The sequence below is a fragment of the Haliaeetus albicilla genome, chromosome 8 (assembly GCF_947461875.1).
Source record: "Haliaeetus albicilla chromosome 8, bHalAlb1.1, whole genome shotgun sequence".
In the NCBI taxonomy this organism is placed as follows: Eukaryota; Metazoa; Chordata; class Aves; order Accipitriformes; family Accipitridae; genus Haliaeetus; species Haliaeetus albicilla.
The window spans coordinates 4,566,919-4,582,615 of record NC_091490.1 but is presented as its reverse complement, the minus strand read 5'-3'; the positions used below and the strand labels follow the sequence as shown (position 1 = coordinate 4,582,615).

The 15,697-nt window shown below is 38.6% G+C and overlaps 1 protein-coding gene across 19 annotated transcripts in view; it reads left to right on the top strand.

The window, feature by feature from the left end:
- The window catches only part of FGGY (FGGY carbohydrate kinase domain containing), a 326,148-nt gene that overhangs the window by 240,524 nt on the left and 69,927 nt on the right, over positions 1-15,697 (top strand). For all 19 annotated transcript variants that reach the window (XR_011325680.1, XR_011325679.1, XM_069788599.1 and 16 more), the window contains 2 exons: positions 10,394-10,522; positions 15,484-15,587. Coding sequence is in view for 17 of the 19 variants with exons in the window: in XM_069788599.1 (XP_069644700.1) it covers positions 10,394-10,522; positions 15,484-15,587 (233 nt within the window). In the remaining 2 variants the exon portion in view is untranslated. The remainder of the gene's footprint in view (positions 1-10,393; positions 10,523-15,483; positions 15,588-15,697) is intronic.

Sequence of the window (15,697 nt, the reverse complement as noted above, 5' to 3'; positions counted from 1 at the left end):
TTAAAATTTCATGTACTATAGACCTCTTAGGGTACTGAAGCATATATTCCATTTGGAGGAAAATGGCTGATAAATTCTCACCACAGCCCTCTACTTCAGGGGCTACTTAAGGGACCAGATAATGATTTTTTATTGAAAGGTAATATTTTATGCCAGGTCTTTTTTTGGTTGAAGATGGTGCCTTTGCCTGAGAGAGCATTGCAGGTACTGCAGAATAGGTTTTATTGTTCTTGTAGATTGTGTGTTGAAAGCTAAAATGCTATCTTTTGTAAAGGGGTGTTTGTCACCTTCTTTCATCTGTGATGGAGCAGCACACTGAGTTTAATGAAGTATTTTTTTGAAACGCGAGCTTCATACTTGGAAATACAGCCTTTCAACATGATAAGGATTTAATAAACCCATTTCCCAGTTTTTTCCCGACTAGGACTTTACAGCCACATCCTCAAAAGGAAATAAATACACAGCTCATATGTATGGCATCTTTATGAACAACTGAGGCAAAACTGAGAAAAGAATTTGGATTGTTTAAATCTCTCAAGTTTTAAGGAAATTCAGTGCTTGCCTTGAACTTTAAAGCTTGAAATTAGTATGCTAATGAAAATAACACTTGCACGGACAGATTTTGGTATCAGCAGAGATAGGCTTTTGTAGACAACCATCATCAACAATCCTGTTCACAAAATGATAAACTTTTTCTTAAAATTACTTGGATTTTTTCCCTTAAACTTTCATAGGACTGGATAATATGGAGATCAGAGTTTTATGCCTGTCTTCAAGCAGCACTTCTCTCTCTGTTTCATAACTCTAAAACTGTAGTTTTGCTTAATTTGCTTCAGCATAAGATTGGTAGAATTCTTTCATGTTTGATTTTGACTTTGCAGGGGATGGTGGTGTAAGGAAGAACACCCTCTGGTCCTTATACATCTCTTTACTTAAATCACACTCTGCATCTTTTACCCACTCATCCTTCTTAGCCACCTTCAGGAAGAATGATTCCCATTTTCCACAGATTGCCTCAATGTAGGATTTCTTAAGATTTTTGTTTTGTTTTGTTTTAAAATTTTGACACTGTGTTTTCAATTATGAAGGGTTCAACTTGACTCTAAAGTGCATTTATGGTTAGTGGTCTTTACTCCCGTACATCGGTACAATAGTGTCACCCTACCTGTTCCAGCACTCTGTCTGTACTTCAGTGTACAGCCCTAGCACTTTGCAATCTCTTGTCTGTAACTCTTCCCTTAATTCCAGGACTTTGGGGACTGGAAGCTTGATGTTTTCATGTACCTGGGCACTTGCATATGCCATTTTTGAGTGCCCTGAAAAGAAGGATCTGTAGAATTGTAAGACTGGATGTTCCTTTCTAATGCTCTTTCGTTTGCAGTATTTATTCATAAATTCATAATAAATAAAACTGTATATGATTTGGGACTTGATAGCTGTGAGACTTTTGATTGGTACCTGCTGTCATTCTTACTGTGCGCAAGCTTTACAATATACTGGGTTTTCAACTGTAGGTGCAACTCTGTGTTCCTTTAGGCATTCAAACAAGTGACAAAAGAGCAGGCTGTTTATTCATGAACATGTTGTTATATGAATGGTTATATTCCTGCATGTGCCAGTGTCTACTTTCGTATACAAAGCTAATGAAGATAATGGTGTTGTATACCTCACTTTTTACACTTAAATAGAGTCTGTTTAGGTTTTGTATTTTGTCAGAAGTAGTCAGTTTTAATACTTGGAAGTTCTATTCGTTTATTTACATTAGGCTGAAAATGAAGATTCAGTCCAGGGTGGGAGAATACAGTCAATATTAACTTCTGCTACAGCAGCTGTGAAGGGAATGGTCAATCCATTAGTTCTGCCAGTTTTCTCTCTCTTCCAAGGCCTTTGATGGCAGATGCTCTGGAGTATATGAGGGATTTCCTTGAAGGCTGAGGGAAAGGGATGATGATTTTTATATTTTTTTCAGGTCAGCTTGCAGCTGCCAGTTCTTCATAAAGCTGGATTGTAATAACGAGCTTTAAACACTGTACTTTGCAAATGGTAGAGAATAATAAGTAAAAGGAGTCTCTTTAAGTATGAGGTCCCTTTATCTGTCTGTCTGTGCTCTTTTGCTATCCCCAATAAATTACAACATGTTACAATTTCAAACAAAATTAAAAGGATGAATCAGGGGATATTTACACTTACATGCTGTCAAAATCCATGGAATTTACAACTGAACAGTGTTCCAAATATGCTAACATTTTTCTGGCTTCCTGTCATTTCAGTCCATCCAAGAGCTGCAGCAACTGTAAAGGAGCTGAAACTGGCACAGCGCAAAGAGGTTTTAGGGTGTCTCCTTCCTCAAAGCTTGAGGCATTATTTCATAATATATGATTCAGCAGTACGAAGTTAGAAAGAACTTTTCTCAGAAAAGCTACACATTCCTGTGATTTTATTTTATGTTTTTTCCATCTTGAGATCACTGAACCGCATGAATCGTTGAGGTTAGAAGGGACCTCTGGAAATTATCTAGTCCAGCTCCCCATGCTCAAAGCATGGTCACCTACAGCAGGTTGCTCAGGGCTGTGTCCAGTTGAGTTTTGAGTATTTCCGAGGATGGAGACACCAAAATCTGCCTGGGCAACCTGTTCCAGTGTCTTGACCACCTTTCCCTGATAAAAACATTTTTTCTTTTGTTTAAATGTAATTTCCTGTATTTCAGTTTGTGCATGTTGCCACTTGTACTGTCACTGGGTGCCACTGAGAAGAGTCTTGCTCCGTGGTCTTTTACTCCCTCCCGTCAGATATTTGCATATATGTTGATAAGATCTCCCCCCCGCCCCCAGCCCCACCTCCAAGCCTTCTCTTTGCTGGGCATAAAGTCTCAGGTGTCTCAGTCTCTCCTTGTACAACATGCCTCTGTCATCTTTGGGGTCCTTCTCTGGACTTGCTCCAGTATGTCCATGTTTCTCCTGTACTGGGGAGCCCAGTATAAAACGCAACACACCACATGTGGCCTCCTGAGCAGGGAGCAAGGATCACCTCCCTTGGTCTGCTGCTGGCACTCTTCCTAACGCAGCCCAGGAGGCTGTTGGCCGCTTGTGCTGCAAGGGCATATCGCTGGCTCACGTTCAGCATGGTGTCCACCGGACCTCCTCGTCCTTTTCTGCCAAGCTGCTTTCCAGACAGTCAGCCCCCAGCCTGTCCTGGTGCATGGGGTCCTTCCACCTCATGTGCAGAACTTTGCTTTTCCCTTTCTTGAATTTCACGAGTGTCCCGTCGGCCAGTTTCTCCAGCCTGAGATATTCCTCCTCTTTCCAATAGCTGTTCTTTAATAGGCTGGGCTAAGCTTGGGTAGCTCAGGTTTCTTCACAGTGTTTCCTGGGTGACATTTTCCATTCCTCTTCCACTGTAAGGAAAGGAACCATCATTCACCCTGCTTATCATCAGGTTGAGTCCTGCTGGCACATGGTACCTTTCCAGTTCTCCCTCCTCTCAGCTGCAAGAAGTGAGGAGTACTGTATGGTGTTCTTTCATCCTCAGGCTCCATCATAGCTTAGACAACTTATAGTAAAAGCTTAGAGCTTTCAAAAATAATAATTCACAAAATGTTCAAAAAATAATAATAAAAAAATTTCACACTGTCCATTTCCAGAGTTCTGATCTCAGGCTCTGTCTGCCTGGGGAATCATATTTTCTTCTACTCTGGCAACACCATGGACTTGTGAACTTCTTCTTGCTAGGATCAAATCTAGGAGCTTTTTTCTTTGAATTTCTCATTTTAGAAGTCACAGGAAAAGCTTTGAGCAGACTGAGCCTGTTGTGATTGCTTAATATTTAAATTTCTCAAACATTATGCTCCTTTCTTATTTTTCATACAGTTCTAAAAAAAGAAAAGAAAAAAAAAGCATTTCTCAGAACAGTTCTGGGTCATTTCTTCTTTTTACCTGATTCTTCCTCTCGGTGGTCCTGATTTGTTCTTCATCATCTTTTTTTTGCTTAAGCCTCACACTGAGATAGCTTTTCAAACAGCGATGTCTGCTTTTTGAGTCAGGATTCACAAAAACAGAAAGAGTATTTCAAACAATTTGCCGACTTCCTCCAAGTCAGAGGCTGTTGGACTCTCTAAAATTAATGTTTAAGTAGTTTAAAGTGTATCTTAGAACCAATCTTCATTTTATAATTTCCTGTGATGGAGAGCCCACTTCATACTTAAAGGTTGTTGATGGTTAGTTGCTGTCATTTCTCAAAATTAATGAATTAATTGAAGAATACACTTTATTTTTCATCTGAACTTTAACTTCCTACTCTTGTCTGGCAGACTGTAGTGACATGCCTGACCTGTACAGACTGAAATTTTCTACGTTAAAGGAAAACACTGAGCTGCTTGAGGTTTTTCACCAAAACTCTTATGTGAACTGTCATACTTCTCAATCCTTGTAATTGCTTTCCTGACTCATTTCTGAACCCTTTATAATGCATCAGTATCTTCTCAGTAGAGGTATTAGAACTGGATACTGTGTGAATGTGGTGGGGAATAAGATTGTGCAGGTATCAGAAGCTTAGCTGAAAGATTCAAAAGCGTCCTTTCAGTAACTGATCAGGTTATTTTTGGTCTGTCATTTCTTTCGGTTTTGAAAAAGGGGTAGTTACTTCTTCAAAGAGAAGTTACTATCATCATGTGAATTATTAAAAAACATTCAGTAATAAAAAACATTCTGTTAAGTAATAATCTGTAATTAATACAAGCTAAATTGCCTCTACAATCTTAGTGATGTACTGTACCAAACCAAAGTCTGATTATTTGCAATTCTGAAAGTATAGCAATAGTCACATCATCTACATTGATGATCTTTGTATTTAAGAGAGACTATTAGGAATATTGTACTGTAATGTGCCAGAAATCTAAATGGTCAGCCTACTGAAATTCTTGTTTGCAAGCAAAAACGTGAGGTCAGGTAGCTGAGTTTGGATGCAAATACATTGCATCTAGTTACTTAGTAAGACATCCAAATATATGTATAGTATAGCCACATGCGTGTCAGCATAGCGAGTAGTGAACCATAGCGAGTAGTGAACCATGCATTACAAGAGATGTTCATTCTGCACTGTTTCACTGAAATCTAGTAATGAAAACTCAAGTCACGTCTGTCGATGTACATGCCTAATGATCCAATGATGCAGAATGCTTTTTTTCTTTTTCTTTTGACCTTTAACCAGGAAAGCTTATCATTTATACATGAAGTAGCTCTCTTTCATTTGGACAAGAAGGCAGTAGTCTTTGTTAAAGTAGGCACCTATGGTCTGCAGACCAATTTACTTTTCAGCTTAATGAATCAGGATCTGCCTGCACATAGGTTGCTTGCTTTTGCCAGTATTTAGCAACCTAATATGTCTGCCTTAAGTAATTACATGTTAGGTAGTTGAGATGTAGTTCAGCCAAAGGCATAAGCTGTATGGGAGAGTGGGATGGAAAGGACCCAAATTAGATTTGCCTCAAGCTACTGTGGCAGCTCGCATAGACAGAGATGAATTTTGAGCTGAAGAAAGCCAAAGTGATTTTGTTTAACCAACTGTTTTTCTCGCTTTTAAATAAGCTGGCCTATAATATCACAATTTGTTTTGGTTTTCCTGAATGAAAATTCTAGAGTTTTTAACTGCTAACCAGGAAATTTTATGGAGGGTATTTCCAGGTTAAAAAAGCCCCAAATCTGACTGTTTCTAACACCCTTTAACCACCACGCATTCAGTCCTAAGAAAAAATGAATATTACATTTTTATGGTCCACATCATTATCCTGCTTCCTTCTGACTTTACCGCTGTTTTTCCTAATCAGATGAGTTAAAAACTGTAGAACAATCAGCCACACATATCTCAGTTAAATGTGAGTATCTTACATAATTGAGAGGGATATTTGGTAATGTATTGTATGTGAGATAGGGTTGGGATGATGTATCAGAAGAGTTATTTATTCAGGTTCCTTGCATGTCCCAGACTTTTGGCATTGTAAGGATTACTATAAAACACAAAAAATGGAGGTTGTCTACAAGCTTTGTAATGAATAAAATATCGAGGAGGGAAAATCCCTTACATTGCTTATTATGAGATCCATTTGGATGGACAGTGCTTCTTTTTACTGAGGTCCTGTTTCCTTTGATGCTTATTTAGCACTGTTTTGTTTAACTAGATAACTTCTTCAGTGCGTGTTATATATCACTTATTTAACAGGATATCTGTTTTGTGTATTGTCTTTTAAATTAAAAAGCATTTATATTGCCCAGTTTGGCAGAGGCTATAAAATGGAGACCGGTTGTACCCTTTGGTTGGGTTTCTTTCTGAGGTTGCTGGGATTTCAGCAAGGGATCGATATATCCAAGTTCAAGTTTGCTTGTGTCAAGTTAGTGAAGAAAAGGGACATCTCCTTTTGATTTTCTTCCTTTTGTATTTTTATGCACTTACACAGCTAAATATAAGTGCATATGAAACGCAGCCACGTTCTGCATGATAGATGAAAAGCTGTTCTCAGTGAGTGTATCATAGTTGAGTCAGCTGGGCCCCCTGCTGCGCTCTGCTTTTGTTGTTTTTAAGTCCTAAAGTACCTAGTTCTGTTAAATATTAGTAAGCCAGTACAGTGAATTTTGATTACTAAAGTTGACTGAAGATGTATTGTCTGCCTTGTGTGTTGCGTCTGGTAAATAGCTGGTTGCTGTGGTAACCGCCGAAAAAGGTAGAGGGTCGTTGGTACCGCATAAATTCTTTAAACAAAACCTGATCATAGCAAACTCTAACATTAGTCTTCGAAGAAGGATAAAAGAGGAGGAAGAGATTCAGACAGCTTTTTCCTTTTGTAAACTTGCTGCTTTATAGGGGAAAAAATAGCTAGAAATAGTCTGTCTCGTACGAAATGAAAAGGTTGTGGATTAAGGCATTGCATGAGTGAAACAGCTGTATGAATGTGAAACAGAAAGTTCTCCAGCTTCAGCCATTATGGGTTTGTTTGGTTAGGTCTAATTTTGGAAGTCATTATAGCAAAGGTAAATGACTTGCACAGGAGACTACTGTAAACAAAAGACTCGATACATTTACTTTGGCAGGAGCCTTGAGAAGACTCGGTCCTTTCACTGCCTCTTTTATGCAGCCTTCTGTAATACTCTCACTGCCCGCCTCTGTATGCAGGCAGCTCTCATTTCCCTTCTTCCCTCTCTGACAGCTTCTTTCCCCTGACAGGTAGGATTTAAGGGTGGCAGCACCTGCCGTTGAAATGCTGGTGTGTAGCTGTAGAATACCTTTATTTTTATAGTAGCTGTCCCTTGACTTCTAAAGCCTCTGTGTTTTGCTCAAGTAAGAATCTGTTCGCTCTCTCCCAGTCTAGTACTGGAGTACGATCTGTTTCAAATGCTTTACTTTTTAATTGTGGCTCCTCTTTGGTTGCTTTTCATGTTTTCTATTTTGTCATTTAATAGCTTTATACCTGCAGATTCTAAGCATACTGATGCTTAGCTGAGTTTTCTTGTTTTTCAGTGAAGAGTAAACCATGAGAATTATAATTCCCTTTCCAGGTCTCTATCCATGTGCTTCAGTCAAGACTCTGCCCATTCCACACCTACTTACACTTGTGTGGGTGGGGAGGTAACTTCCACGATGACAGAAAGAGTGCCCATGCAGAGCCTGCTTCTTCCCTTTTACAAAGCTCTTTATGAATGTACTGTATGGGTGCAGCAGAGCTTTCATTGGTTTCTAAAGCTGGGAGGATGAAGTAGAGGGGCAGAGTCAGTATCCTCTCCTTGCTGCACTCGCTTGCTGACACCTCTTTTCTGCTCTCCCTGACTGTTGGGTGACCTAGGAGACTCCCCTTCGCAGTCCCTGTCGTGGGTGACTTCTGACTCCTGTCGCTTCCCAGGTTATCAGGAGGTGCTTTCAGTCAAGGAATAATTGTTCAGGTTTACTTTGACTCCTAAGACAGACAGGGCATAGTCTACTGTGAATGATTTTTTTTTTTTAAATACAAGATTATTACGCTGCATCTTTCAATCACAAGAAGCCCATCCCTGTACATTCTCACACGCTTTATGCCCATGGGGGATACCTATGCTGCTGGTTGTTCCAATATATGACTAGTACCAAAGGATCTATAGGGTCATTTTCTACTGCTGCTGTAGAAGATAGAATTATCTTTATCTCTGAAATTGCTCCCTTAGTGCTCATTAACTAGAAATAGAGTAATTGAGAAGCTGGTAGGAAAAGATTTTGACTAATAGTAGCCCTGATCTGTAAAATGGAGTTTAACCACATAATAATTACACACTAAAATGTTTGACCGGTATGACTGATATAAACAAGCCAACCGTGGAACTGAGTGCCTGGGAAGAGGTTTTATTTCAGATTAATTTAATCTCATGCTGTATATACAAGATATTTGTCAGGCAACTGATTCTGAAGAAGACGATGTGGGTCTAGTTGCATGAACTCTTTTGAACTTCCTTCCATCTGCAGGGTCTTTGAATGTCAGGAGAAGCAGACAACTTTGTTTTACTAGTATTCTCCAATGTCTTAAAAAAACCAGAAAGGTAATACAAAAGTTCTCTTAAAGAGAAACATGATGCTCTCCAATTTATTGGGGAAAAAAATGCAAAAGATACACCTCTTGAAAAAAGCTAGCACAATGTTTTGACTCTACACTAAGAATTAATATAATATATACATCTTTTTCCCGTGAGGAGATAGTTTAATATCGTCATTTCCTTCTGTTGTATGAGCTAAATGGTGAGGTTTGGTTACTTCCCCCAATATTTGCATATAAACCCAAAGTCAGGTGCAGAAATTTTGGCTGTACATACTTGTTTTAAATTTCCAGTATGAGATTCAGCCTAGCATTTCAGAGGTGGCGGTGTGGCTGTCAATAGAATAGAAGCTCTTGGAGAAACGAACACCGAGAAGTTGCGTGTGCTGTCTAATGACAAAGTGCTCCATGCACTGCATCCGTCAGGAAGTGGGCACCTTCCTTAATGTGAAGAACCAACATCATTTACAGCAAAGACAAAGATCTAAGTCATATGTAAAATTGAAGACCCATTTTCCACCCATGAATTTAATATCACAACCTTCTTTTCATCTGACAGTAAGGTAGTATAACTCTATTTCTAGAAGATTATGCTCATGGGCATTAATGTATTCCTGATATTTTATGATATGCTCTTCCTCTTAATTAATCTCTATTGTGGAGGATGTTTTACTTCCTTTCTACACTCAGAATGTGCTTTAGATGTAACGTTCTTGATAGAATTGACTTTGAAAATAGGCTTGTTTTATTTTAAAAAGGAGTTTTGTCAACTCTGCCCAGAAGGTTTGTTGAATTTAGTAAACGCTACAGATATGTACTAAAAGCCATGGTATTGGCAGGGAGGTATATGGGAGCTCCCACTGTGCCTTTCACTGCCTCTCACCCACCAAATCTTTAGATAAATAGGGAAGTGTGTGCAGTTCCAGGAGCTGTCAGTCCCATTGCTTCGGCTGTGGTTATACTCAGCAGCCAGAGGGGAGGCTGTCAGAGTGGGTGTCCTTAAATTCTGAAAGTTTAACGACCCTAGGTTTGTTCTAAGCTCTGAGCAATCTCTATCGCCATGATTTAATTATTGAAACAATCTCTTTTCGCAGGACAAAACTTAATGTGCACTGTGGTAGTGGAGACAAATACAGATGGGACCTGCCACCAGGCTCCCTGGTGACAGGACTGAGAGGGAAGGGTTGTATTGCTTGTGTTCAGGGTGACCATAATGTTCTTCATACTTCATAAGGCCAAGGAAGGCTCAAAAAGGGATTATTTAAGTCTGTGAGGAAATACGGCTGCAATAGGAAGAATTTGCTGCTTAAGCCAGTTTCTTTTTTGGCGTTTGTGTTACTATAGCTAACTTATTCGTAGTAGAAACTGGTGGAAAGAGATGGAAATGAAAAAAAAATTGGCCCCTGCCTTGTGCTACAGGTGCAGTTTGTAGTTGTGAGCATGGGCTGAGCTGAATCTCGTTCACGTGCACAGAGAATGGCTGCGGGCAGCCCAGTCAGTAACTACCACAAGAACTTGGGACTTCTGCATAAGTATTTCATATCTCTTGGAAAGATTCCAAGCAGAATTTAATTGCTTGTGGTGAAATCTTTCTCTGTGGCTAGATAGGACATTGAATACTTTTGAACTTTTAAATTGCTATGGGGCAGCCTGATGTAGCATGGTTGTATTTAATATACAGGCAGATAATGTAAGATGCTTCTTAATCAGAGTTCTTTGATGCACTTTTTTCTTTTATATATACCACACTAACTTGAGGGAGAGGAAGGGAGTTTTTATAATAACATACAGATTTGTTTTTCTGTTTAGTAAATTGACAGGTGTTTGGTTTTTCTTGTGTCTGCCCAGGAAACCACGTCTTGTCTCCTGGAGAGTCTGTTGGAAAAGGTCTAACGCCAGAAGCTGCAAAAGATCTCGGTCTCCCTGAAGGGATTGCAGTAGCAGCATCTCTCATTGATGCACATGCTGGAGGACTAGGTACTCAGTCATATATTTACTATTCTTGGAGACAGGAATGTATTGAATTAATTTTAGAAAGGCACTTTTCTTACAGCCTGTTTTGTATCCAGCAATTTGCTCTGATGCTATTCTTATGAAATAGCCTAACTAAAATAAAAAACCCTCAGAGTAACTGCTAATATTGGGTATCTGTTTATAGAAAGGGGCTATCACTGTTTATTTCTTTCCAGCTGGATTTCCAAATTGTTTGTTAACTTCTGCTAGTTCCACTTTGAATTCCTGAACTGAGACACCATTGTGTTGGCATGCCAGCATGCTGAGAGTTTGCATCTTCTCCTGCTCAAAACTTTGGGGATAGGCAAGAAAAATAAAAAAATAACATTCTAAGGGAGAAGTCCCATGTCTGAGGCTTGTTCATAGTCTTCCTTCTTAGTATTAGAAGCGATTCATGCTTTGTTTAAATAATGCAGTGGAGGCTTTTTCACATACGTTTATGCTAGACACAATGTGGGATATATACCAAAAATGCTGCTTTTGGTCTAGGGGCTCAGAACGTGTAAATACTGTGTATCTAAACTAGCAAACAAGAGCAGAGGGAGAACTGGCCATTGCACAGCATTCCCCTTCTGTGACTTTGAACTTTTTATCCATAACTAGAGTCAGAGGCCTGATGCTTAGATTTTTTTCTTTTACGGTGCAATATTCTCATGTGCCCAGTTTCAGCTGTGTTGAAATGTATTTGGTGAGGCTCAACGGCTTCATTTTCTTACTATGCTGTTTGGCCTTATCTAAATACAGTCAATAACAAAGTGATTCAGTGTAACTTATTCAGCAGGAAATTGAGGTTTTTTTAGTTTGATAGTTTAGAAAAAAAGTTTCACCTCAGAAAGTTTCAGTGTTACTGAAACAGTACTGTTCAATGGAAATCTATTGCTCATCAAAGTATTTTTCTCTACATCTAAATAAAATACTAGCTGCTAAAGTACTAGGTTTTTTTCAAATATTTTGTGGTGTTTTAAATCTCATTTGTTCTTCTAGGAGTTGTGGCCTGGAACTTTTAAAATGTTTAAATCCATTTATTTTGCTTCTGATAACTGTTTCTCATGAGGTTAAGTAATCATGTAGATTGCTTTTCTTATTACCTCAGAAGGATTAGATACAGATCCAGCTGCAAAAAGGAAGACTGAGTTTTAGTGTCATAGTTGTAGATGTGTTGTGTCCCTACTATTGTGACTTACTTAAAAATCTGTTTGTGTCAATTAGTATCCTAATTGCATAAAAATGTGCTTAAAACTATGTGCCCTGGCAGTTTTGTTTTCTTGAAAAGGATGTGATAATAAGCTGACACGAAATAATGAACTTGCTGAAAAACTGGATTGTCACAGAGCACGTGAAAATGACAGTGGAGGGTCCTCATTTAACTGGCATGATTATGTGAGTACTGGATTCAGAGCACAAAAAGTTTGCCCAGTAAATTTTGTGTGCTGAAATCAGTGAATTGAATTTAAAGAAGAATAGAGAGCAACTGTCTGTTCATTTGTTACAGACTTCTGTAAAGAAACTCTTAACATTAGAAATATATAGCTACTGGCATCCATCACAGTAAGACTTCGGTGGATAGAGATAGCCTGCTTATTCTAGTCCTGTTTATCAGAATATGTTTTCTCAGATGGCAACACTAGCAGACTACTGAAATCATTGCCAGGAGAAAAAAAATGTAGAGGTTGTTGTCAGAGAGGGAGAGACACATCACAGAGGGAAAAGTCAGTAATGCAGTGGGAGAACCTGCATGCTAATCACACCATAACTGAGTAGAGTCTGGGAAAAAAGGAAGATTTAAGATGGAACTCATCCTTCTTGAATGTGGGAAGGGTAATAAATAGGTGGGGAAACTGGTAGAAAAGACAATAAGAAGGAAAAGATTTGGATAGCAAAAGGGACAGCAGGAGCAAAAGGAGAACTGGAGAGTGCAAATGTATGTAAAGAGAATGAATAGTGTGGCTACATCTCAAATACCAAATAGCTCTCCTTCATCCATAGCTGTTAATAACAAGAACCTTAACCTTTTTCAAGTCTAGTTTAACCTACAGTGTGTAAAATACAGAGCTCAAAATCCTGAAGGAAAAACAGAAAAGCAAAAGGAGAACACAGATAATAGAACTAGATAATAGAAGTGAAACTGTGTTCCGATTAAAAGATATTAAGGATGGCAATGCACTAAAGCATATTAATCTTTTAATAATGATAAAAGGGGCACAGAAGGAAAGAAAATAGAGAAGAGATATTTGAAAGTACTGGAAATAAGTAACTCTTGTACTTGGTGTAAAACTTTTGTTTTGAAAAGGTACTGATGTGTGTTTTAGTGCTTACTCTGCTGTGATCTGTATTGAAATACTGAGGTTTACAATTTGTTTGAAGGGTATGACTTGTGTATTAGTAAGCATTAGATTAGTTTGTGGGACAGCAACATCCAGTGGGTGTCATTATTCTTATTCTTGAACGCATTCTGCTGGTTTTTTTAAAAATACTCTGTCACAGCAGAGTAACAAAAAGGGCTCTTTCGTATCCTGCAGGCTAAACCAATATGACATGATGGACATCTTGTTTTCAGTGTTAATAAAATTTGATGCACTGTTCAGATCTGCTTTTGGCTGGATATAAAGTGTGTTTTTGCTGGACAGCTTCCTGAAGTTTATGAACGCTTCAAAGTTTTGAGTAAGATAAGGTAAAGATAAAGAATTGTGTAATACGTATGTCTGTGGAGGCCTTCTATGATTCCTGAATCAGTCCATCTGATACCTATTATGGAAAAGTAAAAATCTAAAAGCCAAGTTGTTATGTCTTACATTTGGACCTACTGTACCAATTTAAAAGAACCTACAGATAAAAATGTGAGTATGGGCGGCCAGTCTTTTGGGACTGGCCTCATAAAAAGAATGTTTACATTGCACCTTTTAAAAAGATATTGGCATTGTTTCAGCAAAAGTAGATAATTTATTGTACAGTATCTAAAATACTGTGTCACTGTTGAAGAGATCCAAAAGTACGCACACTAAGGATTGCCTGCTTTTCTAAAATCTCGCCTGCAGTTTGTGTGGTGTACAGACTCCTTGTTCTCAGTCTGTCTTGAAAATCTTCAAAAGATTTTGAGTCTGCCTCAGAGTATGAAAAATTCCAACTCAGATAAAGGTGAAAGTGACTTATAACAGCAATTAAATTATTTTTAGCATATAACATATCTAAGCTTTCATTATTATGAGAATGTTCCACGCTTATTTGCTGTCTGACTTCAATTAATCACAAATAGGAAGACTCTAGCAACTCTAAACACTAGTAAAGCCACTGACAAAATCCCACTGATTTCAAAGGCCCAGAATGTGTATTTTGCAGAAAGCATGTTTTCTTGGTGATTTAAAAAAATCTAAACATGAGGCTCTTCAATTTTGTATTTATGAAAATACATTTGTGACATACGCTGACAATTCAGTTTAATAGATTTCCCTCTGAAGTGTGAACAATATTTTTAGCTCCTTTAAGAAATTCTAATAGTGTTGCCTAGTACAGGAAATTGCCTTTTAGAGAACCCTATCCAAAATTCTTAATATGAAATCATGCATGTCTGTGTTTGAGCAGTGAAAAATAAAGCATAAGAGGTAGAGCCATACTTGCAGCTTTCTTTTGTTCCTTACAAATAAACTCTGTGTGTGACAGCTATGCTATACATAGTTACAAGCCAGCTAGGGTAAAGGGATGTAAGGGTAGATTTTTAAAGACTGTACAGTTTTAGACCTTAATTTTCTGATTATTTAGGTAACTTCCAACAATGATAATACCATGATAACCATGGCAACCACGATAAGACAAACCTCAACAGACCGATTTAATAACAGAATCTTGCAGTGGTGACCTAAACAAGAAGGTGTTAATGAAATGTCGCATACTAACCAGCCAGTTACACTTGGCATCTTTCACAGTGTCCAGCAAATGCTTTCATATTCCTTCTACAGCGAGGAGAAAGCTTTATTTTTTTTTAGCAGGATTGGCAAACTGGTCACCAGACTGCGCATTGCAGATGCAGATGCACAGTCTAGTGACCAGTTTGCCAGTTGAAAGGTAATGCTCAAGAAAAAAAAAGACAAACAAAAGAATATTACTTGTTGGGCTGCTGCATTTTGCTGGGTGCAGCACAATGTGGTGCAAGAATGCAGCCTAGGAGAGGAGGAGGAGAGGGCAGGATTTCCACTTCAGCCTCCCCTTAAGTGAATTAAGCAGGACATAATGCATGCTGAAGCTTGGCTGTAGGTCTGCCCCATTCTGTAAGCAAGCTCCTGGCTCCTCTCTGGCATCTCCTGGGTATATGTTTCTGCTGCAGGCTGAGTGCTTGCTGAGTTTGTCCTCCGTCCTGTCCTGTCCTGCACGCAGAAGCTCCTAAGAGCCAAGCATAGTTCCTCTAAGGGAAGCAGTAATCTCTCTTCCTTTAGATGGTTCTGTCTGACATGGACAGAAGAGCAGCAGCAGTCAAGACAACAAAACTGGCAGCCTTCCAGTCTCCTGCCAAGTTACCCCTTTCTCCAACTCATCCCCTGACAGAACACATCATACGGTATATGCATGATAAACTGTGAACAAATAAACATATCTGCAGTCTACTGTACTGCCTTTCACAACAGGGCAGTCTTTTAGTCTGCATGTTAGCGTACTACCTAAGAGAATAAAAGTCAGGTTATAGTCAAAATAACATTTAAAAATTATGATGATAAACATGAACATAGAAGAAATCATCTTGTGTCCTCACGTATCAGGAATAAAAATACATTTTAATTAGATCTGATAAAATAACTTTGCTTATTGACTAAGTTGACTTTTTTTTTGTGACAGTGGTGTGAGATACTCGGCAATTATTTGTGTGCAGAAAAGCTGTGTTTTGTGAGGGTTGGCTTGCTCTTCTTTAAAATAGAATTTTAATTTTATTTTAATAGGAGTAATTGGAGCAGATGTGAAAGGACATAACCTGCCATGTGAGAACCAGCCAATTACAGCCCGAGTTGCGATGATCTGTGGAACATCTTCATGCCACATGGGGGTAGGTTGTATGCATAGTCCTAATTTGTACAGAATATACTAACTAATGTTTTTGAAGGGAAAAAATGACCTTTGTCCTTCTCACCCTTTTCTTTTTCCTTGAATTTTTTC